Source organism: Gekko japonicus, unplaced genomic scaffold, assembly GCF_001447785.1.
Source record: "Gekko japonicus isolate JY-2015 unplaced genomic scaffold, Gekko_japonicus_V1.1 scaffold672, whole genome shotgun sequence".
In the NCBI taxonomy this organism is placed as follows: Eukaryota; Metazoa; Chordata; class Lepidosauria; order Squamata; family Gekkonidae; genus Gekko; species Gekko japonicus.
In genome coordinates this window covers 784,913-812,439 of record NW_015161423.1, presented here as the reverse complement: position 1 = coordinate 812,439, position 27,527 = coordinate 784,913, and the positions used below count along the sequence as shown (strand labels likewise).

The 27,527-nt window shown below is 44.9% G+C and overlaps 1 protein-coding gene across 1 annotated transcript in view; it reads right to left on the bottom strand.

Moving 5' to 3' along the window:
- Positions 1 to 27,527, bottom strand: part of COL13A1 (collagen, type XIII, alpha 1) — a 308,444-nt gene that overhangs the window by 28,411 nt on the left and 252,506 nt on the right. The window contains exons 30-31 of the mRNA XM_015428404.1: positions 21,946 to 22,026; positions 1,912 to 1,947 (exon numbers count right to left, since the gene is read on the bottom strand). Coding sequence (XP_015283890.1) covers positions 1,912 to 1,947; positions 21,946 to 22,026 — 117 coding nt within the window. The remainder of the gene's footprint in view (positions 1 to 1,911; positions 1,948 to 21,945; positions 22,027 to 27,527) is intronic.

The window sequence follows — 27,527 nt, the reverse complement described above, 5'->3', positions numbered from 1 at the left end:
ACTCAATTCTGACTTGTGCAAGTCCCCATCTTGAAGATAGCAGATGCAAGTCCCAATCTGAGATAGCAGATGGAACTCCTGGTGGATGCTCAGAAGTATCATTGTCACGTGCCTAACCAGTACTTTGCATCTCCAGCCCATAGCTGATATGTAGAGCTTAAGAAATCATCAGGTTTGCCCCAATACATAAGGGCTCAAATTCTGGCTGTTGTTGGAGCCACATCTGTGCTCCTGGAAAGCTCTCCTAAATCCAGCAGATTTTTTTCTCTGATTTTCTACCTCTTGTTATTTGCCATCTGTTGCTTTTAGTTATTTCCACACTTTGACTGCTTCATTGTTCCAGGACTGCATGTAACCCTACTGTAGCTGGAACCAGATTGGTGATGCAGAATACTAGCAAGTTTTAACTTCACTGAATGGACTTGCAAGAATTAGTATGGAATTTTTCTAAGCCTGTGGACTTCAATGGATTTAGAAGTTGCAAATCTGTTTGGGATTTCACTGTTAGAAGACTGCATATTTGGGGCAGATTAGTAGTTCACAGACCCCCTCCACTTAATCTGTCCAAGAACACAAGGAAGAAAAATTTACTTTTTCACCTATTTAGGACTGCACAATGGTTAGCATAATCTAACGACATTATTTTCCTCCATTAGAAAACTATGTAAGGCCCTACAAATAGAAGAAATTTTTTTTTTAAAAAAAGAAAACATTCTATAACAAATTAAGGGTTCGGTCTGACATGATACCAAGATCCACTAGAAATAACTGTACTTAATAATTGTCCAAGAATTTTGAAGCACTTCATAAAAATGAAATAATGTTGCTATTTTTTCTTTCAAAATAAAAAATGTAGTTGACAGAATTCAGGGGTTATTAAGTAAAGATTGCTATCCTGGGATAGTCACCTGTATTAACATGGAAGAATTTCTAGGTATTTTACTCACATTTTATCCAAAGTTACTCAATCCTTCTAATGTTTTTATGATTACATCCCAGAGTAAAAAAGAAGTTACTCTTCCAATATTTTTGCAAAATGTAGTTTGTGGTCTTTCAGTTCATTGCACATTCTGATTTACTGCAAGAATGTGAATCTGTGAATCAGGAATTATTTATTATCTGCAGAGAATAGGCCATATGAACTGACTTTCAGATCTTGAGTACAACTCCATAACTGAAGCAGGAATAGAATCCAAGAGTTTTGGTGTCAAGATTATTGCTAGGTCACCAGTTTAGTCTTAGTGTGACTAAACTGGCTCTAACAGCAGTATCATTAAAGTTAGGTCACCAGCCAGTTCAGATTAATAACATGAAACTCACAATCATTGCCCATTTCACATGGGTGGATTTGAGAAGATCACTTGGGTAGATGTGAAAGCACATCAAGTGTGGTTGTATAACAGCATTCACAAAATGACAATATGTTTTATTTCTATATCACCTGTGTGTGCAAAATACTATATATCAGTTTAAGAAACTGGTTGCAATGAACTGACTGCAGTTGAAATAAAAACTACACCGGACTGCCCTTTGCTCATATAGCGTTCATACCAAGCATTACTGTGACTGAGAGCTTTAGTTAAGTCTTACATGGGAGAGAAGACTGTGAGCGTATCACAGTATGAGGACAGAGGTATATAATATTAATTCTGTGTACATGTCAAAGTTTAATTTATCACAATTTTTAACAAATATATTGGATTGTCTTTAGGGCTATATCCTTGGATCCATGTGAATAAGGTTGTGCTTCATAACTTTATGGTCCTAATTACATCAAAATGCAGAATTTTCGCTTCTCCTATCCTACCTTTTTGGAAAGACAATGGTACAGATAAGGTTGTGGCAGGACAAAGAAGACAAATCACGATATTAGGAAAGAGGAATGTAGGGTAATGGAGAAATGGAACTCACCGGTGGGCCAGGCCTGCCGTCTAAACCTGAAGCACCCTGGACAGACAGGGAAGGGTTAACAAAAGGCAAGGAGGAATGGGGGTGAGGAGGGGAAGGAAGAGGTGAGTGAAACGGTGACTCAGGACAAACATATGCTCACAATAAAACAACAAAACTTGGATCTCAAAGACAGGTGATGGCACTTACAAGGAAACCAACAAAAAACAGACAGTTAATGTAATATGGGCCAGTTGCTTTAGGATCCCTTTGGGAATACAACTCCTTAACATACTCTATCAGAACCCCACAAGTAGTTCTTGGCCTGTGTGGTGGAGATAGGGATTGCAACAGCATAACTAGGGATCAGCAGACACAGACTGGTCAGTAATAACAGTGAGTCCTAATGTACAGTTGTGTTTTCAAACAGATTTTTGGAAGTGATGCAGGTTGCTTTGAGTCTCAATCTTATTGTAGGCTCCAAGAAACCATATTAATTTCAGCAACTTTCAAACAGAAAAGAACCAGTTGGGGAAGGAATACGGTTCTTGAGTCTTCAAACATTATGTGTACTGGAACTATAGTAATGTTCCAGTGAATTATAATCCAGTAAAATGGAGGGGAAAGAATACAAATTAGGGATGCCAGCCTCCAGGTGGGGCCTGGAGATTCTCCGGAATTACAGCTCATCTCCAGACTACAGCGATCAGTTCCCCTGGAGAAAATGAATGCTTTGGAGGGTAGATTCTATGGCACTGTACCCCACTGAGGTCCCTCCGCTTCCCAGGCTCTATCCCCAAAACTCCAGCAGTTTCCCAACCTTGATCTGGCAACCCTACTTCCACATTCCCCACCAGTGATTGGAAGGGGGCCAGTAACCCAGATAAAAATAAATGAAACCCAAACTCTAAAACCCTATAAAGCCTTTAGACACAATTCAGCCCAAATCAGTCCCATCTAAGCGCTGATGAAAGCATGGAAACCAGACAGCTAGTTCATACTCCGGTAGTTAAATGTTAACATATCTTGATTGAATGTTCAAGAACAAAGGTGATAAAAGTTCTGTTTAAACCTGGGTTGGTTATACTGGGCAAAAACATTAAACACAGATGAAAATGATGATATAGGTGTGCATTGAGATGTGCGTCAGCATTGGCTGTATGATTGTACTCTTTATACTTCCTTGAATTCAATGAGTTTATGCTATTAATATTGAACAGAACTGGAATTTAAGAGGTCATCCTATAAAATTTCTGCGTTACCCTGATCACTGCAAATTAATTACATAAATATTTCAAAGCATATTTATAACATGATCATAAAGTGCTTCATAGGCAGCATTCTGTTGAAATTAATGGGGCATGAAATGGGTAGGGAATTTGAGAATAATGCTAATAGGTTTTTACATTCTGAATAACTGTAGCTATGGGAACACAAGAGAGAAACGATAAATACATTTGGTGCGGGGACTGGCTTTTGTTTAGCAAGCTTCAATAATTTTTTTCATTAAATCTGTTAACAGTTGTGGATAACAGTGCAGATCAATAATATTATATTATGCGGTTACTACTTTGTGGTCTTTGTACATCACACAGACGAGCTTCATGCCTGTGTAGAGAGCTATGATTCGGAAACTTCTAGAGCTGACTTTTATGCATGAAAGGCCTCTCCCCTCAGATACCACAGCTCTGTTCATACCCAAGGGGGAGGAGTCAGACCTCTCTGCTCAGTTCTTTTTCATCTGTGACAGTGATAACAGCATCAGGCAACCTCTCTTCACAGTCACCTTTCTCTGAGGGTAAGCTTTCTTTTGAAAACAATCCATTGTCCTCTCCTTCTCCTTCCCTCTCCAATTTTCACCACTTTCCCAGTACTTTTCATTAGTCTTGTGTGGTGCCTCATGTGGTTCAGAAGACAACTTTTAAAAAGCATCATCAGCATCAGGAGAGAGTTCTCTTCAACTGACAGCTACAATTATTGTCTCCTATGTTTGGAAGAGCAGCAAACATTTAAAAGTCGTATTCATTGTCTGAAATTTACAAAACAGACATGGTGTAGTGAGTCCACTGCACCAACCTTCTGTGTGGGAGCCCTCTTTGCCTCTGATGCAATGGCTGAAGGATTGGGATAAATCACTCAGAAGAAATGTACCTTGATCTTGGTGCCTCCTATTTCTACTCTGATGCCAGACATGTTGATCCCAGAGTCTTTGACACCAACCCACCAAAGGTATAGGGCTGGCTCCCTGGTACTGAGTCAGCACAGCAACAAGTCTTAAAAATATCAGTCCCCAGTTGATGAAACAAGAAGGAAGTACAAAGAGAAGCACCAACCAAAGGTCGGTACCAACTGGGTTGTTTCTCTGCATATTCCTGACGCATCAGCCCAAGACTTGCCTGAGCAGACCCTGGAACTATAGCCAATAATTAAGGTTCTCCAAAACACAATACCACTAGACTTCACTGGTTGATACAGACCTATCTCCAGTTGTCCAATTCACTGGCTATTTCTCTGAGAGACAGTTGAAAGACTTCTCATCAATATATTCCTAATCACCTCTGCCTCACAGACCACCACCAATCTTGCTACGGGAGAGATCTCTGTTCTACTCTTGATAATAAGGTTTTTCCAGATGCTGCTCCTTGAAGTCCTAGACACATCAACCCTTGTATCATGGATACGAGAGGCATGATTACCTTTCCTATTACTGGGAACAAAAATGGCACTGCCATCAGAATAGAGTAAAATACTTCATTGCTTTACATACATTCCCATGCATGGTTCTGGGAATCGTGCACATCAATATGCTTGTTGGGGGGATCTACTCATCCAATCTCTGCTATTGCTGCCATCAGCCACAACATCCTGCCCATTGTCTTCTTCTCCTGCATCTCCACCAGAAGGCACACAGGAACCTTTTGTTTGTATGGTCATGGATACTCCAGTCCTGACAGCAACTGAAACTGCATCTCATGACTTCTCACATTAGACCAGAATACCTTGTCCTCCTTTGGATCACATATAATCTTGCAAGTCCTTCTCTGCTACATCATGCAAGTCCTCATCCTTCCACAAATCTCTTGTTGACTGGCCAGCACACTAAAATATCTGGATGTTCCAGGCAGAGTTTTTACTTCTTCACCAACTTCAGGTAATTTTGAATGCCATCCATCCATCAACCCGACAGTTCTATCAGGGTAACTGGAAGCATTCACCACCTTTGCTTCTACACAGAGATAGGACCCATCCCACCAATCCAATGACTTCCATCACAGAGTACTTGTTCCACATGCATTCTCTAGGCTCGCATATTTATTTCTTAAAGTCCACCTACTTGTCCTTGGAGCTTCACACTCTCTCATCCAGGGTCACTAACTCTTTACCCAATCTCTGCTGAAGTGATTCTTCAGGGGTATCACTGGTTCCACTCTCCACTTTAAACCTGCATGCGACTTCCATCTTGTTCTCATCCAACTTGTAGCCCAGTTATTTGAGCCCTTAAACACTAGCAGCCTAATCTGCCTATTCATAAAGTGACTCTTCCGGCTGCAGTTTTCTCAGCAAGGAGAGCCAATTACATCAGCACTCTGCTCAGAAAACTCCTTTTTACAGCAAAAAGGTGGTCTTGTGGCTGGACATCACCTTTCTACCAAAGGCAGCCTCTGGATTGTGTCTTAACTCTTGGTTCTCCCCACTTACTTCCCAAATACAGCTTTGAAAATAGGGAGGGCCATACATCCTTTGTAACGTTGGAGAGCATGGTCATTCTACCTAGTCCAAACTGCCTCCTTCAGAAAAGACCATGGCCTGTTTTACTCAGACCCAAAGAAAGGAGATAAGGTATCATCCTAGATCTTGAGCCATTGAGTGATATTAACCACCAAGCTCTGTTATAAACTTCCCCTGAAACCTCTTCTTGGGACAATTAGCTCATTCTACCAGGGCTTTTACCACATCCTCAGCCTTCAAAGAGATTCCTCTTCCTGAACTCTGAAGAGCAGCCAACTGGACTCAGCCTTCCACTTTCATGTGGCACTATGCCCTTGATGGTCCTTTGGCACACCAGTGCTCAACACCCCTTTCTCCTAGATGCATCTGTAACATCCTCCAAATAGGTGAGTTTACTAGTCTACTCCTATCAGTATGATGCAGAGACCTCAAATAATTAGAAATTGTTTTTTCACATATGTGTTGTTCTTCAAGTGGTCATTTGTGCATTCACATGGCCATAACAGGCACTTTTAACTTGCTGTGGTGTACCTTTTTTTGGAAGGAACTGAATGGGAAGGCATGACCCTTGGGCATGTACAGACAGAATTGTATCTCTAAGGGGAAAGGACATTTGGGTCTGAAATCTCTCTGGAAGTTTCCAAATTGAAGTTGTGTGACCACCAGTGTGAATGCACAGACTACTCAAAGAATAACCTTTACAGGTAGGCAACCTGTTTTTCTTTAGTTAAGTGGCTAAACACTAGTAATTGATAAAAGAATTGGAACTAAACTGAAACTATGTTTGAAAACAGCTTCAAAAGAAAGCTGTATCTTTTATGCAAAGTAGTTTCAGAAATGAACATGTGATCACAGTAAGTGTTGTGAAGTTTTGTATAAAAACATTGTCAGATTACAGTAAGAGAGAAATTCTAGCAACCATAATGAGGATTAGCATAAATTCATGTGCATCCAATTTAACATGGATTATGTGGTATTGAAGGTCAAAGAACAAGGGGACAGCAAAGGATGAGATGGTTAGACAGTGTTATCAAGGCAACGAACATGAAATTAAGCAAACTCCAGAGCATAACGTGATGTGGTCGCAAAGAGTCGGACTTGATTGTGGGACTGAACAACGACAACAAATGTGGTATTTGTTACACAGAGATTTTCATGTCTTTTGAACATGGAAACAACCACCAGGCAGAAACTGCAAATATCTTTCCTATATGTACCAGGATATGCAATTTAATGCAAAATAATGATGCGACTGCCTTCCAAATGTTTTGCAGAGGAATACTTCTGAAGAAGGTGGTGGATGCAGCTAATGCCCTTGGGGTCCCGGCAGAGGGCATTTGGCTAAGAGACAGCATAACTTGATCGTCTTGACGATCCATTTTGACAGTCTCTGGGCCAAAATCTTCTGTCCTTTCTTCTGTCCTCCATATAAGATAAAGAGCTGTGTGTCTTTATGGATAGCTCTCGTCCTATCCAGGTAGAACAGGAGAGCCCTCCTGACATCCAAAGAATGGAAACGTCTCTCTGTATCATCTTTAGGGTCCAGGAAGAAGGTTGGCAACATGATGTCCACATAGAGATGGAATTCCAATACTACTTTGGGCAAGAAGTTTATGTCATGTGTTAACAAGACCCCTTCCTCGTGGAAATGGAGATAAGGTGGGTCATATCTCAGTGCCAAGAGTTCGCCTACCCAGCTGGCCAAGGTTATGGCAACTAGGAAGGCTGTCTTCCAGGCCAAGAGCTGAAGGTCATATTTCACCATGGGCTCAAAGGATCTCCTAGTCAGGTTCTGGAGGACTAGAGGTAAGTCCCATGCTGGGGTTGGATCCTTGACTGGTGGGTACATATGAAGGAAGCCTTTCAAGAACTGTCTGGTATTAGGGTGAGTGAATATGGAGTAGCCATCAACATTTTGATGGTGCACCGATATGGCCACGAGGTAAACCTTTAGAGAGCAGTGACTCATGCCTGCATCAATAAGGGTGAGCAGATAGTAAAAAATCAAGGGAAGATCAGCTCTGTCTGGAGTTGTCCCCATCCCTTCAATGTGGGTTAGGAATTTGCTCCATTTGTAGGCATAAGACTTCCTAGTGGAGGGTTTCTGGCTGTTCATCCCTTCCCTCACTCTCTCGTGAAAGAGTCCCAGGAGATCTGCCTGGCTATGAGTTTAAGATGAGGAACACTGTGGTAGAGGACCATGCCTTATTGGTTAAGGAGGAGTTCTGCAGATGATGGAAAGTGGTGAATGTTTCCTCGGCGAAGGTGTCTATCGGTGGTTGGCCCCATTTGTTGAACACCAGTTGTAAGTAGGTCCAATTAATCTCCCACTCATGCAGCAGTGCCCCTCCCCTGCTGAGAAGATCCACTTGGATGTTCTGTGCTCCCTGGGTGAGTGGCTATGAGGAAATTTTTGTGTTATGCACCAGGTCCACAGGTTGATTGCTAGGTGGAAGAGTTTCCTGGACACCATCCCCCCCTTGGCAGTTTATATAGATCAGGGTCGTGATGTTGTCTGTGAGGACTGACATTACCTTCCCTTCCAGTGAAGGAAGGAAAGACTGGAGGGAGAAATTGATTGCTAGGAGCTCCAGATAATTTATGTGGTGATGGAGCTGATGGGGTTCCCATTCTGCTCCCACACACATGCCCCTTAGGTGTGCTCCCCATCCCCAGAGAAAAGCATCCATACTTAGTCTCCATGGGGGAGGGAGATTGAAACAGGGCACCTTTTATTAGACTGGGTTCACACTCCCACCAGGACAGGGAGTTAAGCACATACTGTGGTAGACTGAGTTTCATGTTTTGAGGGTGTCTGGGGGGGGGGGGAGTTTGAAGTGTCTGAGGAACCAGAGTAGGAGGGTTCTAATCCAAAGTTTGGCAAAGACCAGAACGACCATTGTAGCCACCATGAGGCCCAACAGACGATGGATGGAGATTGCTCTTGTAAGCTGTCGAGATCTGATTTGTTGGATCAGGGGACTATTGAAGAGACCCTTTGGGTGGTAGGAATGCTCTGCAGGCCCTGGAATTAAGAAGGGCTCTGATAAACTGGACCTGTCTGGCTAGAGTGAGACTGAATTTTTTGAAGCTGACCTTCAGGTGTAGGTCTCATAGTAATGCCAGGATGTTTGTGATGTTTTCCAGATGTTCCTCTGAGTCAGCCACCAGAAGTCATTTGTCTATATAGGGATTGATGACAGTGCCTTGGAAACAGAGGTAAGCTGAAACCACCACCATTGTTTTTGTGAACACCCGCAGTGCAGTGGAGATCCAAAAGGAAGGACCCTATACTGGTAATGCTCTTGCCCCACTATGAATCAGGTGGAAGTATGTGTCTTGCAGATCTATGCAGCAATCCAGATCCCTTCCTTGAATAATGGAAGGATGTGGTGAAGGGTCATCATATGGAACTTACTGTAGATGATGAATCTGTTCAGTGCCTGCAAGTCCATTATTGGTCGGATGCCGCCATCTCTCTTGGGGACAGTGAAATACCAGGAGTAAAAGCCATGCCCCCTTGATTGGGGGCACTGGCTCTGCCTAGTAGAAATTTCACATCCTCCTGGAAGATGTCTCATGGGGGGATGGCGACAAACCACAGGGTGGGGGCAACTGAGGAAATCTTATAATGTATCCCTGCAAGATTATAGAGAGGACCCAGTTGTCCAATGTGATCTGTTTCCAAGATGACAGGAAGGGGTAGAGGCAGGTGGGCAAGACACGGGGTTGGTGGAGGGTTGACAGTGTCTCCAGTGAAATGAGGGCCGGAGAGTCAAAGGCTCTGCTTGGAGATTCTGGGGGTCTTCAGTCTGGATGATTGCTGTGTCCCAGAAAATTTGGTTTTGGGATTGTAAAATGGCTTATGCCCAGTTTGTGGTTGTTGAGCTCTCCATGGTTCATCTGGTGAGGACCTGCTAGATGAGCACTGAGACCATGACCTGGACCAGGACCAGGGCTTGTAGGTGTGGGTGGTGGCCATGATGCTCAGGTTACGTGAGGCCTTCATACTTTTGCCCATGTTTTGTAGCACCCTGTCCACTGTTGAGTGGAATAATCCAACACCACTGAATAGAAGATCTTCAATGCATGCCCTTTTATCTGGGTTGAGAGCCGTCAACTGAAGCCATTAATGCCTCTGGAGGGTGATGGCCAAAGTAAGTGTCTTGGTGAAGAAGTCCAGTTTCTTTTCCTCCTTGTCCATTGGTGTTGAATATGTTTGCTCTTGGAGGAGGAGGTCACCACTAGGGAGTTGGGCTTGGGGTGACAAAACAAGAATCCGGCCCTGGTTTCTTGCACTTTATTATAGGTGGTCTGGGTGCCTTGAGGAGACAGATGTTGTCACCGGTTTATCCCAAGGGACCTTGGCTGCCTGAAGCATGACCAATGTCATAGGGAGGGCTATGACAGTAGAAGTATCCAACTACACTATATTGAAAACCAGGTCTGTAATTTCTGGTTGAAGCTGGATGATAGCGAGACCCAGCATGTGGGCCATCCTCTTGAGCAGATCTCCATAGGGTTTGAGGTCCTTGGAGGTTCAGATGGGCAGATCTTCATTCACCTGTCCAGATGGGGTCTAAACGTAGGGTCTGGTGTTTTGAGTCATTGTCATTGGAGTTATCACCGAAAGCACTATGTAGGTCTTTGGCACCAGAGGGTCTTGAGTCCGATGGAAGTGTGTTGAGTAATGGTACGCATTGGAGGCAACTGTGGTCTGCATGGCGTCAATGCTGATATCACAGTTGATGCTGTAGTCATCTTCCCAGAATGCGCTTCTGGGCCTGCACGGATGCCCTTTTGATGCCGATGTCCCAGAGGTCATAGTTGCTGGTGGCTGCACAGGTCTGAGTGGGGACTTGGAGCAATGGGAGATAATAGAATGTTGTTCCCAATCAGGGGGTCCCCTCATCTGAAGCCAAAGGAAGGTTGGTTGATGGGAAAAGCTCTATAGAGGTATTAGAGCTGCCTCTGGTCCCAGGGCGTCATCTGGGGAGGAGTCAGCCACCGGAATGATGCTCCTTTATCCTGCATTGGATAGCCTCAACCTTGAGAAGAGGTGGGACAGTGGTGAGGCTAGGGAGGCGTCTGAGCAGCTGTCACCGAATCAGTGTCAGTGATGGGAGCCAATTGTTGACCTTAGTGGGGAGCTCTCTCAGCTTGTCGAACTGCATCAGGAGGTGCATGGTGAGATCCGCTGTGTGAGGTTTATCTCATCTGCCTCAGACTCCAAAAAGTAGAGTGATTGTTGCTGAGGGTTTTGATATTGGAGAGTTCAACCGATGGATCGGTGAGCTGAGCAGCTGAGGAGGTGGAATCATTGAAGTTGGCTTCAGTCCTGCTATCGGAAACTTGGTGGTGGTAGGTTTGCAAGTAACAGAGCCTGAAGTGGGGCTCAGGGACTTCTGTTGTTGGCATGTCTGTGGGCCCTTGTGCTTGCCCAATTTGCGGTCTTTCTTCCTTCTACGCTTGGAGGTCAATCCCAATCACTTAAAAGTCAATGTACCTGTGTCGGGTAGGGTCTTTGTCAAGGTATACAAGGTCTGGCTTGGAGTCGTAATATGCCCTGTTGATGCCAGTCAATTTGCCAGTTTCCTCAATGGTATAAGTTTCTGCAGCCATTTTGGAAGGGGCCAAGGTGGATTTCAATAATACCACTTGGAGTCTTGTTGCTCGGTTTTTCTCAGTTTGCTTCAAAATTTTTGAGCAATGAACACAGGAGTCTGTCTGTTGTGCTTTCCCCAGACACAGGAGGCACAAGGAATGGCTGTCCATTGGAATGAGCTTGCTCCCATACAAGGAACTCCGCTTGAAGAACCCCCACGCAGACTGGGATGGGGAAGGGGTTGGGGAGGGCAGAAGATAGACGTTCTGAGAAAAATGGTTCTCTTTTTTTTGTAGGTATAAAGCTGGAGAAAGAAGAGAGTTTGGATGGAATTGAGCAGAAAGTCGAAGAAAATGAGCTATGGTCGAAAGGTAAATTCACTGAATGTAGTGCTTAGGAGATTGACCTACTTGTGCAGCAGTCAGAAAAAAACTGGTGGGATGTCTGTACCCTGCCCCTGTGAGCATGCACAGTGGGAGTTCCTGCAAATGCACCAGGGAAAGGGTGCAAAAATCCTTTTCTATGGAGCTTGTAAGTTACCGGTTAGGGTCAGTGCAGGCGCCTTATGCCATGGATGTGATGCACAGAGACCATGAAGAAGATAGAACAATTTTCTATAGATTTGTTTAACCATTTTACAGCCATTTTAATGAGTTGCTTTCATTAATTCTCTATATAATTTGTTAAGTACTTTTTTGTGTGTTTGGTACCTACTCCATTTTCTCTCAGTGGGTAACCCCGAGGTCTAGCGGTAAGAAGGGGAAAATAATCTGTCTTCACATCATTCATAATTTTAAAAACCATTATAGTTTAGTGTATATGACAAACATAACAGTTCCCATATATCATTTTGTGCTTTCATCTCTGTCAAAGGTGGTTGCATGATGAATTTACCATCACTGATGCCACACGCATACCGATTTAGACATATTAGTTACAATCCTTGATTATGCTAAATCCTCACATATACCCACATAAATCCAAACAGGGCTACTTATACAGAATGGCATCAGTATTCCAGAAATGTGCAGTGATAATTGGACATAGCTCTGGAAATTTAGGCTCATTTAATCTAGAGATGCATCCACATGAGTAGGACACTCATAATAATCCAGCAAGAGAGACTCATGTGTTGGTAACATGCTTTCATTCACAACGCCAATGCGGACACACATCTGACTGTATCCACATTATGGTTTTCACCCAGATTCCATTGGCTAGATCTTTGCATGCTGCAGCAACACACATCCCTATTGGTTCTCCATGTTGCACATGGCTAGATCGGATTCAGGGCCAGAATGTACAAACCATCATATACAAGAAGATAAGTTATATAGTATTATGTCAACATAGGCCCTTAGAAAATATATTCATTAGGAATAATGATCTGATAACTATATTTATTAGTAAATATATTTTTATTTGAGATGAGCATTTCTTTCTCTGGTCCTGATCAAGCTTCACTGAGTTTTTGGTTCTGTGTGAAGCTCAAAAAACATGGTTAAATTTTGTATTTCCACCTACCAATTGGTCCAGCAACCTCCCCCATCCCAACATTTTAGTGTATTTTACATCTTGCGTTCTGTTGATAACATCCCTGAGCTCCCCAAAATGAATTTTGAAGTCATTTAACATTTATGGCTAAAATCATAATGAAATGTTGACAGTTATTAAACAAAGACATGCACATTGTCAGAAAAGTGTATTGGATGCAGGTAGTAAAAACAGACACAATGAAAAAGCAATTACACAGCTGCAAAGGATGAGATCTCTGCATTGTCAGGCTCCAGGCAATGTCATCTGGCAATATTTGCTTTAGAGTTGTTTTGGGTCCTTTTCTAGATTTGTTCCTATCCATTTTGCTTTTGATGTCTAGTATTTGTAATGTCACTGAATCCTCTACAATAACGAGGGCTGAACATGTGGCCCATGGTCCACATATGGACAACTGAATTCTCCTTATTGAGCTGTTACCTCCCTCCATTGGTCTGTTACCACCAAACAGCTGTTAATTTAGCACAAAGGGGGAGGGAGAATAGGGCAGCTGCAATCCTGTGATCAGAGGAGCTCCATGAAGTAAGATATGACCAGGGTACATCTTTGCATACATATGTAGTACTAGGTTCCAAATTCTGCCGTGGGCAGCAGGAAGTTGGGTATAATGCTTTTTGTGGAGCATGGCTTGGTACTGATTCCAGCTCTATGGCCTTGAATGATACAGTACTAGAAATGGCACCAAGCCATGCTCCACAAAACCTGGCCTTATTGCAAAGCCATTAACTCTCAGCCCCAGTATGGGAATAATACAACTTAATTTACCAAAGGAGTTATAGAAATTATTGAGATAGCATATGTAAAATGCTTTGATCATTCAAAAATATTGCATATATGTATTGATATTTATTGAATTAGAGATGTGGTTCAATTGTGGCTGGCAAAGTTTAACTAAAGGAAGTAAGAAGCTGCAGCCACTGAGTAGCAAATATAGGGTGTTCTAGCTATTCCAGTGCTGCTCCAGAGACCTGATGCCCTGCTGCTGTCAAGCACTGCTGGTCAGTAAGGGTGTTGGGTCACTTGTGCCTAAGTTGCTGCTTAGGACCCATGACCTCTGTCCACTGCATGTTAACTATAGCTGCTGTGGCCCCATGACTGTAAAAAAACCAGGTTGCTTATCTATAACTGATGATCTTCAAGTGATCATCTGCGCAGAAACACACTTGGGTTTCAGCCTACACTTGAACCCAACTTTGGAGAATAAAAGAGCTAGCTTCTGGCATTCTGGTGTGTTTTCCCCCACATTCTGGGAAGCAGGCCTCAACTGCGCATGCCTAGATGTGAGGAGAAAGCATTCCCCAACTCAGTGATTTATCCTTTGCTGCAGATCCATCAAAGGATCCTCCATGCTGTAAGGTTCAGGTGTGGGACATTGGGGTACAACACCAAGCCTCCTTGAGATAGCACAAGATCCATCGCTACTGGGAAGTGGTGGAAAGATCCTTTGGAAAGGTCTAAGAGCATTGAGAACCAATGTTGGTGGGGCCACTATGGTGTTATTAGAATGCACCTTGGAGTTTCCCTCATGATTTTGTTCACCACTCTGGTGATTAGTGGGATAGGAGGGAAGAGGAAGAGATGCTGATGGAACCAAGGGTAAAAGAATCCATCTCTGAGGGAGAGTGGATCTGAGCCTGCCCTGGAGCAGAATCTGGGGCATTTCTTGTTGTGTCTGGTTGCAAAGACATCTACTGTTGGGTGACCCCACATGTCAAAAACTGGAGGTATTTCCAGTTTAGTTCCCACTTGTGGAGGGAGACTCCCCCTCTGCTCAGGAAATCTGCTATGACATTCTGAATGCTGGGGAGGTGGGAGGCTATCAGGAAGATGCCTAGCAATTGACATTCTCCCCAGATCTCCAGAGCGAGGTTGCAGAGGTGTCTCGAAACTGTGACCCCTTGCGGATTTATGTAGCATAGGGCAGTTGTACTGTCTGTTAGGATCAAGATCACTTTGATGAGTTACCAAGTGATGGAAAGATTGGAGGGTGTATTGGATCGCCAGTAGTTCTAAGTAATTGATGTGATGGTGGGAGAGGTGTGGCTCCCAGTTGGCACCTATGCAGAGGCTGTTTAGGTGGGCTCCGCAGCCCCATAAGAAGGTGTCTGTCATCATTGTCAAGGATGGGGCAGGAGGATGAAAAGGTACTCCCGCTAGGAGGTTCCGGTGGTGTTCCAACCATCCCAGGTAGGCTAGAATGGGGGAGGGGCAAAAGTGTCCTGATTGATGGTGATATTGAGGTTTTGAAGTGTTGCAGGAACCAAAGTTGAAGGTGTGTCGTGTGGAGTTTGGTGAAGACAATGACTGAGGTTGTGGCTGCCATCATGCCCAACAGGTGCTGGATTTGGAGAGCTGAAGCATCTTTCTGAACTCTGATCTGGTAGGTTAAGGCTACCGTGTTCTCTGCTCTTTGAGGAGGGAGAAAAGCCTTACAGGCCCAAGAGTCCAGCATTGCTTCAATGAATTGAACTCTTGTGGAGGGAGACAGCTTGGGGTTTTTGTGGTTCACCTGGAGGCCCAGGGTATGCAAAAGGTTCAGAGTTATCTATGTGTTGCAGGAGGGTGGCTCTGGAGTCTGCTATGAGCAACCAATCATCTATAAATTGAAAGATCTTTATTCCTTGCAGACAAAGATGGGCTGCGATTACTATCATAGTCTTTGTGAATATGCGTGGGGCTGTTGATATGCCGAAGGGGAGAGCCTTGTATTGGTAATGCTGTTCTCCTATGGGTAACTGGAGAAATTGTCTGTGACTGTGGTGTATGGTCAGTTGAAAATAAGCACCCTGCAAATCTAGAGTTGCCATCCAGGCCCCTTCCCATAGGAGGAGAAGGATATTTGGGAGTGATGTCATCTGAAATTTTTTGTTAGTGATTAACCAGTTTAGTGCCCTGAGGTCCATAATGGGGCGGAGGGCTCAGTTTTTCTTTGGGACCGTGAAATAGTGGAAGTAGAAATCATGGTGTCAGTTGTTGTGGGGGGGGGACTTGTTCTATTGCATGTTTGTCCAATAGAGTCCCTCCTGCAGGACAGCAGATGGAGGGAGTAGAGAACAAAAACAGAGATTGTTGGTGTATGAAGAAACTATTGCATATCCTTCCGAAATGATGGAAAGCACCCACATGTCCGAAGTGATCCATCTCCAAGCAGGTAAGTATGGGTGGAGACATGTGGGTTTGGAGGGGAGAGGGTGTATCAAGTCAAAGGCTCTGTTTTGGACCCATGGGAGGCTTGGTCCTGGGCTGTGCAGTAAAGGAGAATTTAGGTTTAGATCTGTAAGATGATTGAGATGGAGTATGTGGTGATCTCGGATGCCAAGGTTGGTCAGGAGATGGTTTGTTAAAAGGTCGCCGAAAACATGGTTTATTCCATGACCTTGGTTTTGAAGGTCTGGCTGAGGAAGATACCTCTAAGTTACGAGAAGTCTTGATGCTCTTATCAAGTTCCTGGGGGACAGTATCTGTAGTGGAGCTGAATAATCCTTCCCCTTCAAGGTCTTCCACATATGACCTGGTGTCTTGTTGGAGGGCAGTAGAGCACAGCCAAGAGTGGTGGCATAGAGTTACAGCTGAGGTGAGGGTTTTGACTGAAATATCCAATGTGTGCTTGGCTGAATTCAACTGCTCTTTCGCTAATAGCATTCCCTCTTTTTGTACGTGTCTAGCCTGGTGGGTCATATCCTCAGGTAAGGACGTAATAAATTCAGAAAGTTGTTCCCAGAGGGCATATTGATACCTGCTCATAGAGGTGGCATAATTAGAGGCCTTGATGCCTAAAGCACCTGCAAAATAGAATTTGTGACCAAGAGAGTCTGACTTCTTTCCCTCTTTGTCAGGAGGTGTGGAGTGGGTATTTCTGCCTTTAGAGAAGGAGGTGACCACGACTGAATTAAGTTTGGGATGTGTGAACAGGAATTCCACCCTCACTTCTTGGATTTTATACATTTGGCTGATTCTCTGAGATGAAATAGAAGTGGAGGCAGCCTGGAGAAGAAGAAGATATTGGATTTATACCCCGCCCTTCACTTGGCGTCTCAGAGCGGCTTACAAACTCCTCTCCCTTCCCCTCCCCACAACAGACACCCTGTGAGGTGGGTGGGGCTGAGAGAGCTCTTGACAGAAACTGCTCTTTTTCAAGGACAGCTGTGCCAGAGCTTGTGACTGACCCAAGGTCACATCAGCAGGTGCAAGTGGAGGAGTAGGGAATCAAACCCGCTTCTCCCAGACTTAACCACTACACCAAACTGGCACTGGAGGAGAACTGAAGTCATAGGTAAAGCAACAGCTGCTGACGTATCCATTTGGACTATATAAAAAAATTGTATCTGTAACAGCGGGGGGAGGTTGCACCATGGATAAGTTTAGTGTGTGAACCATATGTTTGATAAAGTCACCATAGGATTTCAGGACCTCTGATGGAGAGATAGAGAGATCATCCATCACTTTAGGTGTTGGGGATGGATCGGTATTGGAGTTATGATTCGATCCCTCATCCCCTGAGTCGTGAGTGGAATTGTTGGATGATTCTCTGGAGTCAGACAGGTTCAAGGGGTGCATCGGTGTCAGGGCCCTCGGTGCCAGTTGTATTAGTATTGAAGGTGAGGTTTTGTTTTTCATCATGTGCTTGTGAAGCTGATCTGTCGGGGGCAGTGGTCTTAGAAAGGTTGGTTCTGGTCTCGGAGTAGGATCTCAGTAATGAGAAAGGTGGGAAGACGTGAACTATCAATCCCAATCTATCGCCACCCAACCCAAAAGCCAGGAAACAGTAGAAGAAAGTGGATAGGCTCTATACTTGTACTGCCACTGAGTCAGAACCCATGGGATAGGAGGTGGTGGAGGAAGCTGTAAGCTCGGTGATCAATCCTGATCACTGAAGAAGCAATGGTGGGAAGGTGTGGAGAAGAAGGATGAAAGGATCCAGTATTCCAATCCCTGTTTTCGGTGTGGATGCTTTCGGCGCTAGAGGAATGGGATCTTTGAGTTAAATCCATCTCGTGATAAGAATCAGAGAGCCATATGGGTTGTGCTAGATGTGACGCCACTTTCGTGAGGGACTGGCTCCGAATGGGCGAGTTGAATAGTCTGAGACAGAGGCGTGAGAGGAGGCTTCGACACATGGTGTAGTGGTGGGTTAGCCTTGAATGGAGAGCTCTTGGACTTCTCCATGTCCTTCTTGCACTTCTTTAACTTGTCTTACTTATGCTCCTTACCTTCCCTGTGTTTCTTGGCAGGAGTAGGGTTATCCGATTCAATAGCTGAAACCGGGCATTTTGGCACCAGCTGATCGGCATTGGAAGGAGTCAATACCGGCGACATAGCAGTTGTTGATGTCGATACGGGAGATTTCATGCGATAATGCCATCGGGGGGAAAGTGCCAATTTGAGGAGCTCAGTTTGTAGTCTAGCTGCTCAATTTTCTCATTTGTTTGAAGAATTTAGAACAATGTACACAGGACTCAATACAGTAGGCTTCCCCAAGGCAAAGCTGGCAAAGGGAATGTCCATCAGGGGGTGCAATTTTGCTACTGCATTTGAGGCACCGTTTGAATAACCTCCAACATTTGGCCATAGGCTAGAGTGGAGCAGCCTGGACACAATTCTTAGGGGGAACAGAGGGTGGCAAGAAGGGTGTCACGGCAGGACCAGGGGGTGTGACACAAGCAAGCAAAAGTCCAGGAACAGTCCGAGGTCAAGCCGGGCAAATCAGGTAGCAAGGTTCAAGCAGGTTTAAATCACAGTCCAAAAGCAGGGTCAGATATACCAAAGTTTCAAGTCCATAAATCACAACAATACCAGAGGAGTCAGAGATGAACGCAGGGTCAACGAAGCCAAAGGTCAAAAGCCGAGGATCAAGCCGAGAAGAATTCCACAAGGTTTGGAGCAGAGATGCAAGGATTCAGGTCCTGAACAAACGACGTTGCCAGCACAAATGACTGCTGGCAACAGACTTGCATATATACAGTGCTAGCTAATCAACTCATTAGCTAGCCAGGAGTGAGGACAGGATCCTGTCAGTAATCAGGGCTAAGAGATCTTCTGGCACGCATGCGTGCATTCTGCCTTCGCTCTCTCAGCTGTTGTGTTCTTACATTCCTGAGCCTGGTTACAGGTGGAGGCGAGTCTGATGATGAATTACTGGGCTGCAGCAGAGACTGATCCCTTGCAGGTGTTCCCTGGGAGGCTCTATCCTCCTCACCACTTAGATAGCTTTCAGCTACAGGATCCAGTCTTTGCCTTTCTGCTGCAGTACTGTCCTCAGGAGCCTGTTCAGGGTCCTCAGGAGCCTGTTCAGGGGCATCAGCAAAGGCAGGCATGACATCAGCAGGGGCAGGCATGACAAAGGGGGCCAAGCCACTAACCCACCAGATAAACTGTTGTTATCCATTTCAAGTCCAAGGAGAATTGTCCAAGAGAAGGTATTTAGAAGACATGGTAGTTACCGATCAAAGCAAGGAGAGAGGTCCGAACAGCGCAGTGGTCAGAACAAAACTGTTGGGATCCTCATGCCCTTCCCTGTAGGCATGCACAGTGGATTCCCCTGTGCATGACACAGGGTAAGGGCATGAAAAATCCCTTTCAGCTTTCTATGTTACTGATCGGGATTGGCGCAGAGATGGAGGCATCGGTAGGGGATTGTGGTATATCAGGCAACAGCAGGAGGTTCGATGTCAGTGATGGAGTGTCTGAGACCTGGTGTGAGATCTCCCTCAGGATCAATGGGTCAACCGCGTCAGAGACCGGGAAAGGCGAGTGTGCCAAGGATAATGTCAAGACCTGGAACAATGGTGAGAGGGGGATCTTGAATCTGAAGAGTAATTTCATCAATAATGATCATGACAGCTCCTATAGTAGGGGAGCAATTACACTGGTGCACGCTGCCTGTGCCCAATCAGCTGTTAAAAGTGGTGGTGGTCCCTTGTAACAGATGATGTCTCATGGGCTTCCAAAGAATAGTGGGGCTCCTGATGCAAGGGCCATCCTTCCTGGAGGTAGGCAGTCTCGGATGCGATAGTGTTCGCAGGAGCAAGGCTGCATACAGAAGGAGACCTTGATGGCACAAGGCAGACTTACTGTCTTGGAGGCAGCTCAGTATGGGTTGCCGGGAGGGAAGTGGCTGGTTCCTAGAGAGTTGAAGTTGGTACTGCTGTGTCCCCTGCTCTTACTGAGGTGTTAATGTCAAAGCACCTTTGGCTTTGACATCAGTGTGTGTGGTGTTTAACGGTGTGGCTGGTGTTGAGGCAAATGCCAGTATCGACAGTTTCAATTTCAGGGCATCCAAGGAAGAACCCAATGACCTCTTTGAAGATTTTTCAGGCTTCTGTTTCTTCAGCACGGAAGGAGATGAAACAGTTCACATCCGAATCTCTCCTCATAGGCGGGGGAGGCTGTGTAGCCAGTGAAGTTGAAGACTGTGACATGCTCAGGTGAAGCAAAGCCTCTAATAGAAAAGTCCGTAGACCGGCAGCTCTATTCTTCCTGGCTTGTTTAGTGAAGTTTGCACAGTGAGAACAGGCTTCAACCCTGTGGCTTTCGCCAAGGCAAGAAAGGCAAAGATTGTGTCGAGGGAAGCTTGGCCCAGCAGCCATGGCACTTTTAAAAGAAAGTCATCCCTTCCATATGCTGCGCCCGGCGGGGGGCAAGGGAAGGGTAGGTGAAGGAAAAAGAATTAGAACTCACAGAATATTTCTTTTGGTATAGGTAAATGAGAAGATCAAAGATCAAAGGTAGAGATGAAAAGTTCAGAGGAAGCTCAAGAAGAAGAAACGCAGCAAGGTGTGAGCGATGCAGCGGTCAAGAAGGAACTGTGTGTGAGGGTTCTTTCTCTTCAGCTACAGGCATGGACAGTCACTGCCTGCTCCCCAGACCACGAGAGAAAAGCATCCCAAAACACCAGAGGCTAGCTCTTTTATTCTCTGAGGTCTGGTTTGAGCACAGCCTGAAACCCAAGTGTCGAACCGTACAGACACCACAAAGAAGATCATGTGCATCCCAGCTATGTGTCCCTGACAACATTCATTTGAGTATTACAGCAGTGGTTTCTGTATAAATATTTAAATACATGACCGAGGCTGTTGTAGCCATTTTCTTTTTTTTAATGGCTTAGTTATGTAGGCTGCTTATGATAAAGGTACCGTATCACCACCACCCACATAAGTAAGACCAAATGGCAATTTGGTCCAGTATCCTGTCTTTGTCAAAAGCCAGCTAAATGTCATTTCTAGATAGAAATACATATTGGCTGGACACACTGCCACAAATATCCTTAGAATTGGAGAGAGTAATTAGCTTGAATACCTAAAACCTGGTCTTGTGAAGAAATCCACAAAGGATCCATTAACCAAGAACACACTGTATTTTTTAAAAACACTTTAATTTATCTAGGCTGATGAAAGTCTCTCTCTGTGTGCTTGTGTGTGTGAGAGACAGAAATTCAATGCTTATATGATTCTATATTTTACACAGGAAATGTATTATATATTTTATAGCAAAGAGCTCACTGCCAGAATACTGTGGATCAATGGATTTGTTTGGAAAAAGACCTATGCCAGATCTATATTATGCCTATACTAGATCCCACTTTTAATAGATGAGCAGAGTTCTGTAAGTTATTTCCCGTCCTTTCTTGCGTGTCTTGGCATTAGAGCTGGCAACTGCACATTATGATGGAAGTAAAAATACATGTGTTAAAACATCACAAGTAAATTTCCTCTCGGATCCTAAGTAGCATGAGTGCCATCATGCTAGATGAAAGCAACCTTCCTACCATTCTCTTTTCACTGAAGCCTCTGTACCCCTTGAAATTGGGCTCTTGCAGGTGACTTGACACCCAGGAACTGTGTGGAGAGCAATGTGGGGGTCTACAATGAGAGGAAGAGTTGCCAAAAATCAGCCTCCCCAGTTCTGGAAATGGAAATGCCATTCTGCCAAGTGAAACTGCTATGGCACTTGACAGATTGGCAGTTTAGGATCCAACCCAAGATCTTCCAAGTCATCAAAATATGGAGGAATCAAAACATTTTCTGTAGTTTTCGGTGGTTGTTTTTATATGGTATTGCTATAGCTTCCATTTCAAGTATAAAAGTGTCAAATTTAGTTTCTTATTTCTTTTTTTCTTTTTAAGGCTTTTACAAAGGATGACTTTGAAGTCCTCTTGCTTTCTAGATACTTACAGGCAATCCCAGGGGACCTCGGTCTCCTTTTTCACCAGGGGCACCTTTTTCGCCTTTTGTTCCATCAATGCCTGCATTTCCCTAAAGGAAATATATACAAAGAGAAAGCAAACAACGTCACAAGAATGTTTCTAAACAACCATTAATTGCATACTGGACTATGGAGTGTATGCTAAGTTACTTCAGTCGATGGTCAGTTATTTCAGTGGGTTTTGACTACAGTAAATCAGCACAGGATTATATTGACAGGCATCCAATAATATATAAGGCAACACTACAATTACTAGTAGCATTTCATTGTCACACCAGACAATGCCAATTCATTCCATTATTTTTATAGAAGATATTTCTAGATTACATAATTGAGAGTGATAGAATTAGTTTCTGTAGTAAAATACAGATTTTATGGGAAAAGAGAAGATTTGAGTTTCAGAAAAATGAAGACTTTTTCAAATAGATTGATTTTCAGGAGCTAGTTATTGATTTTCAGGAGCTAGCTGAGAGCCAGTTTGGTGTAGTGGTTAAGTGTGCGGACTCCAGTCTGGGAGAACCGAGTTTGATTCCCCACTCCTCCACTTGCACCTGCTGATGTGACCTTGGGTCAGTCACAAACTCTGGCACAGCTGTTCCTGAAAGAGTAGTTTGTGTCAGAGTTCTCTCAGCCCCACCCACCTCACAGGGTGTCTGTTGTGGGGAGGGGAAGGGAGAGGAGTTTGTAAGCCGCTCTGAGACTCCAAGTGAAGGGCGGGGTATAAATCCAATCTCTTCTTCTTCTTGTTATGTTATACACAAATATGTATATCACAGTGCAATCCTAAATGGGGGTGGGGGAGCAGAATTGGCTCAGGGAGCAGATTAATCTGTAGGCCAGCATAATTCCAAGTTACGCCAGCGTAAAGGCAGTTTTCACCAGTGCAGCTGCACTGCAGTGGTATTGCCAGCAGAGCAACAGCACAAACCCATGCTGGTGTAATTGTGGGTGTTCCAAGAGATGTGAGATGCGGCACCAATTAGCTGGCTCTCTAAGTGGTTTCAGCACAGGAACAACCCCCAGAAGAGGTGCAAAGTTATGCAGGCAAAAATGCCGGCGTCCCCCCACAACTGTAGCCATGCCCACAGGAACCCAACAGGGGTGCACCCAATGAGCACCCACCCCTGCGCCGGCCTCACGGCCCACCTGCTCTACAAATGGTTCCAGATATCACCCCACAACCCTAGAGATAGAGTGCATGGCACAGAATCCTGTCCAGCAGCTCCCTGCCGTGAAGACTTAGGGAGTGCATACACAGACAGGGCACTTAGCACCACTGTGGAAGCACTTGGGGGAACACACGACAGGGAGAGCGAAGTCCACACTTTGTGGCTGACTTCTCCCAGATTTTGACCCCAACAGGTAACCCAGATCTTCTCCTCCTGGGATCAGAAGGAGCAGCTGTGCATGAACAGGTAAGCAAGGCGCCCTTACCTCAACCCCATGCCCCCACCTTGAAGAAGAACACTGGCAATCAGTTGCACTGGAGATGGTGTATTTTGCTTCCAAACCCGGCAGCTTGAGGGGAAAGCAATTGTCCCCAGCTGCACATGGTTCCCACACACCAGGCAGGTGTGGGCTATGCAGCTGTTGGGGGAGGGGGGTTGAGGTTGATGCACATGCACTAGCCTATTAGCCCCCACCAGGTGGCAGCGCTTCCCCTGCACAAAACACATCAGGGGGTGGGGAGCCCCACCAACCTCAGTGATGAGCAATGCCACATGATGGCCAAACCCTTTCCCTTTCAGGATCAGAATGCCCTGACACTGCTGTCAAAGTGCTTTTCCTGATACATCGTGCTCCTGACATGACAAAGACTCAGGTGAGGAAGGTCAGGATACTTCCACCTGGGGTCCACCTTGCAATATTGGAGTACCTGTCGGTGCCTCCAGAGTGCTGCCTGGCGGGCCCTATGGGGTTTCCATATGGCCATCAAAATCCCAAAAATGAATGATGGCAGCTAGGTCACCGTGTGTTCCCTTCCTTATGCAGATGCTGATCCAACATTGAGAGCCGTCACCCCAACTGCCAATCCAAAACGCCTGCATGTGCTTCTCTGCAGCACAAGCTGACCCTCTGAAGCTCTCAGACACATCCAGCCTCCTGGTCTTTCTCTCCTCTGGGCCATCAGGAAGGCACCCCAGAGACAGAGGACTGAGTGGGGTAGTGCTCAGAAGTGTCACAGTTGCACCCAACCACTCTGTTGTCACTGGGCCTTTTCAATACACTTCAAAGAGTGTGAGATTCTCAGATGTTGGTGTTTGTTGCAATGTTCCCTCTAAGCTGTGGAGCCCTGTGAGCAAAAATTCTACTTTGTGAGCTACTGGCATTAAACTTGTGAGCAGGTGATTTGGCTGCTGCATAAATTAGTTTGCACTGGAGCCATCCTTCCTGAGCGAAGACAAAAATGTGTGAGCCAGAGGCTAAAAAACTGTGAGCTAGCTCACACTAACTCAGCTTAGAGGGAACACTGGTTGCAGACTGAGAGGAGGGAGTGCACGGAGGATCCCGCACATGCCACAGGCCCCTCAAATACACAACAGGGCCCTCATTCTGACACACATGCTGCCACAACAACGGACACAGTTGGGTGAGAAGGAAAGGACCCCATTTCCCCCTGCCAAAAGCACATATCGCACACACAAAAATTGCAGGGATGCCCAGCTCACCATGTAGAAATGGGGATGGGGAGATGTCCTGGCACAGAAGGGATCTGACATGAAAATGCAGGGCCGGATTTAGACTTGCTGAGGCCCTAAGCTATACAAAACCCAGAGGCCCCCTACTGTTTTAAATTACATCAGCTGGTCTCAGAAAAAATTAAAATATATACGCCTTTTTAATATTTGAAAATATATTGTCTTTTAATTTTTATTAAAAAATAATAAAGGATGTGTTTACAAAATCACAGAAATAATTATATAATTAAAGGGTTTTAAAATGACAAATAAGGCTCCAGCGAGGCCCTAAGCTGTAGCTTATTTAGCTTATGCGTAAATCTGGCACTGTGAAAATGCCATGGGTGGTCACTCCTGGAGAGGCCCTGGGTGTGGTCCCTGGCCCTAGAGGGCCACCATCAGATGACCAGCCATGCAGGAGCTGTTCTGCAAACAGTGCTGTCAGCTGCCGTGAGGCTTGCCAGCTTGCAACAAGAGCTGCCAAGCAGAGATGGTCAATTTCAGTGGGCATTCCACTACAGAGACCTGCTAGAGCCATAGGGATCCCAGCTACCCCAGGGAGATTTGGTTATGCAAATGAGGGGTTCATATGGCAAAAAGCAGTGACTAACAGGCAGCGTTGGACTCTGAACGCGAAACTGAAGGGCACCATGGTCAATATGTGTGACAGCCTTTCTGAAGGCCCTGCCCCAGCATGGCTACTATGATGGAAAATGTCGTTGCTATGTGTGCAGAGCCAGGTACCAGCCACCGCCACTGCTCACAAAGCTAGGAGTGCCCACCCTTTGTGAAGTAGTGCATGGAACTTGCACCATGGAGGGTAAAGCCATCCACATGGATGTTCCTTAATTCTTTAGATTTTTTAAAATATTTTTATTGAGTAATAAAAAGGGAGAGGGAAAGGGGAATAGGGAATAGGAAAGGCCACAAAGTGAAAAAAGAAAACAGTATTTACCGTTACTTCTACAAACCCTATTACATTACATTAATAGTTCTACTTATACAGTTGGGTAATTCTTTATGTAAGTAGCCCTTCTATAACAAAAATAGCCATTTATAACAAAAGCATTCTAAAAATATAAAACATATTTTTATTTTTATCTAAAAAACATAATTCAGATCCCTTTAAGATATTTCTACATCTTCCAATCTCAGTTCCTCTCTCGGATCTTGTGCTTCATTTAGTAGTTGTTTTGGCAAACTTTCAGTTTCAGTTCTTAAAAAGTTTAGTAGTCACAACTTAGTGCCAAAATGTCAATTGTATCGGCTGGGGCTTCAGGACAAACAGGAGACTCCAGTTCAAAGCCACCATCAAGACCTGGCTCTCCGTCGCGCCCCCTGCTTCAGGTACCCCTCTCCTGGGGTACCCCTAGGAGTCTGGGAAACACAGACTCCCCCAAACTGCGCAATTTGGGTGGCTGTTGAAGCAGAGCTCTGTGGCTCCCCCCAATCTCGTTGCGCCAAAACCGGAAGCTCCATGATTAGAGTCACTGGTTGCTCTGGCCATCAGCATGTTTTGCCTATATCCATTGCCAGCATGCGGCTAATTCCCTAGCTGGCTATGGCATGTACCTGTGCCTCATTAGTTGTGGGAATTCCTAGCTCTTCACCTTGACAACCAGCATTATAAGTCAAGTATAATAGTGGTGGAACAATTACTATCAAAATCCTGCCTAACCTAACAAACAGAAAGTTGCTTAAATATTATTAACCTGCCCAACCTACTTATTTATTCAAATATTTATATCCTACTTTGCTCTGTGACTCAAAGCAGCTTACAAATCATACTGAAAAGCACAATGGGGGTGTGCAAAAAAAAATATCAAATTTTTCCAGCTCCATTAAAGTCTATGGGGACCATTATAGTCAATGGGCCTCACAGTCTATAGTGGAGAATTGATCTGCGGGTATCTGGGGCTCTGGGGCAGCCTGGTTTTTGAGGTAGAGGCACCAAATTTGCTGCATTACAGTTGGTGCCCCCCCCCAAGATTAAAAAAGATTGGACCAGGGGGTCCAATTCTATGGGCCCCCATCATCCACTGTTTCCAAACAGGGGGGGGGGATGTCTTCTCAGTTCACTTGTGGGCTGAGGGAAAAATCCCTGTGCTGCCAGTTAAAATTTTGTGTGCCAGTGCCTCCCTGGCACAGCTTAGGTGCAGAGGTTGCCCTTTGCCAGGTGCTCTCATTTCGGGGCCCAGTGTCTACAGAGCTAGGAGTGCCCACCCATTTTGAGGTGGGTGCACAAGGCTTGCACCTCCACACACATACCCTCATTCCCTTATTACAGTGGCCAACTGCTGTGAAAGAGCCAGGTTTCTGCAGATCTCCCTTGCCAGTATGGGCACAATATTCTCAGTAGCTGCAGCGTGTACCTGCTTACTGTCATAGGAATTCCTAGCTCTGCTGTCACTTCTGTCCTTTCCCCTTTTCATGGGACCAATCCACTATCAAAAGGAGATTGAAAGATCCCAGGAGGACCACCCTGTGGCTGCTGCCTGCCCCACCCCCCCAGAATGCTGTAGACATAGTCTATCTTGATTTCAGTAAGGCTTTTAATAAAGTTACACATAATATTCTTGTTGACAAGTTGGTAAAATCTGGTTTGGATCCTATTACTATGTTGTCGGAGGCTTTCACAGCCGGAGTTCATTAGCTGTCGTAGATTTTCCAGGTTGTATGGCCGTGGTCTTGGCATTGTAGGACCTGACGTTTCGCCAATAGCTGTGACTGGAATCCTCAGAGGTATAACACAGAATATTTATTTATTTATTTATTTATTTATTTATTATTCGCATTTCTATCCCGCCCTCCCCGGAGGGCTTTGTCTCTCTGTGTTATACCTCTGAGGATGCCAGTCATAGCTACTGGCAAAT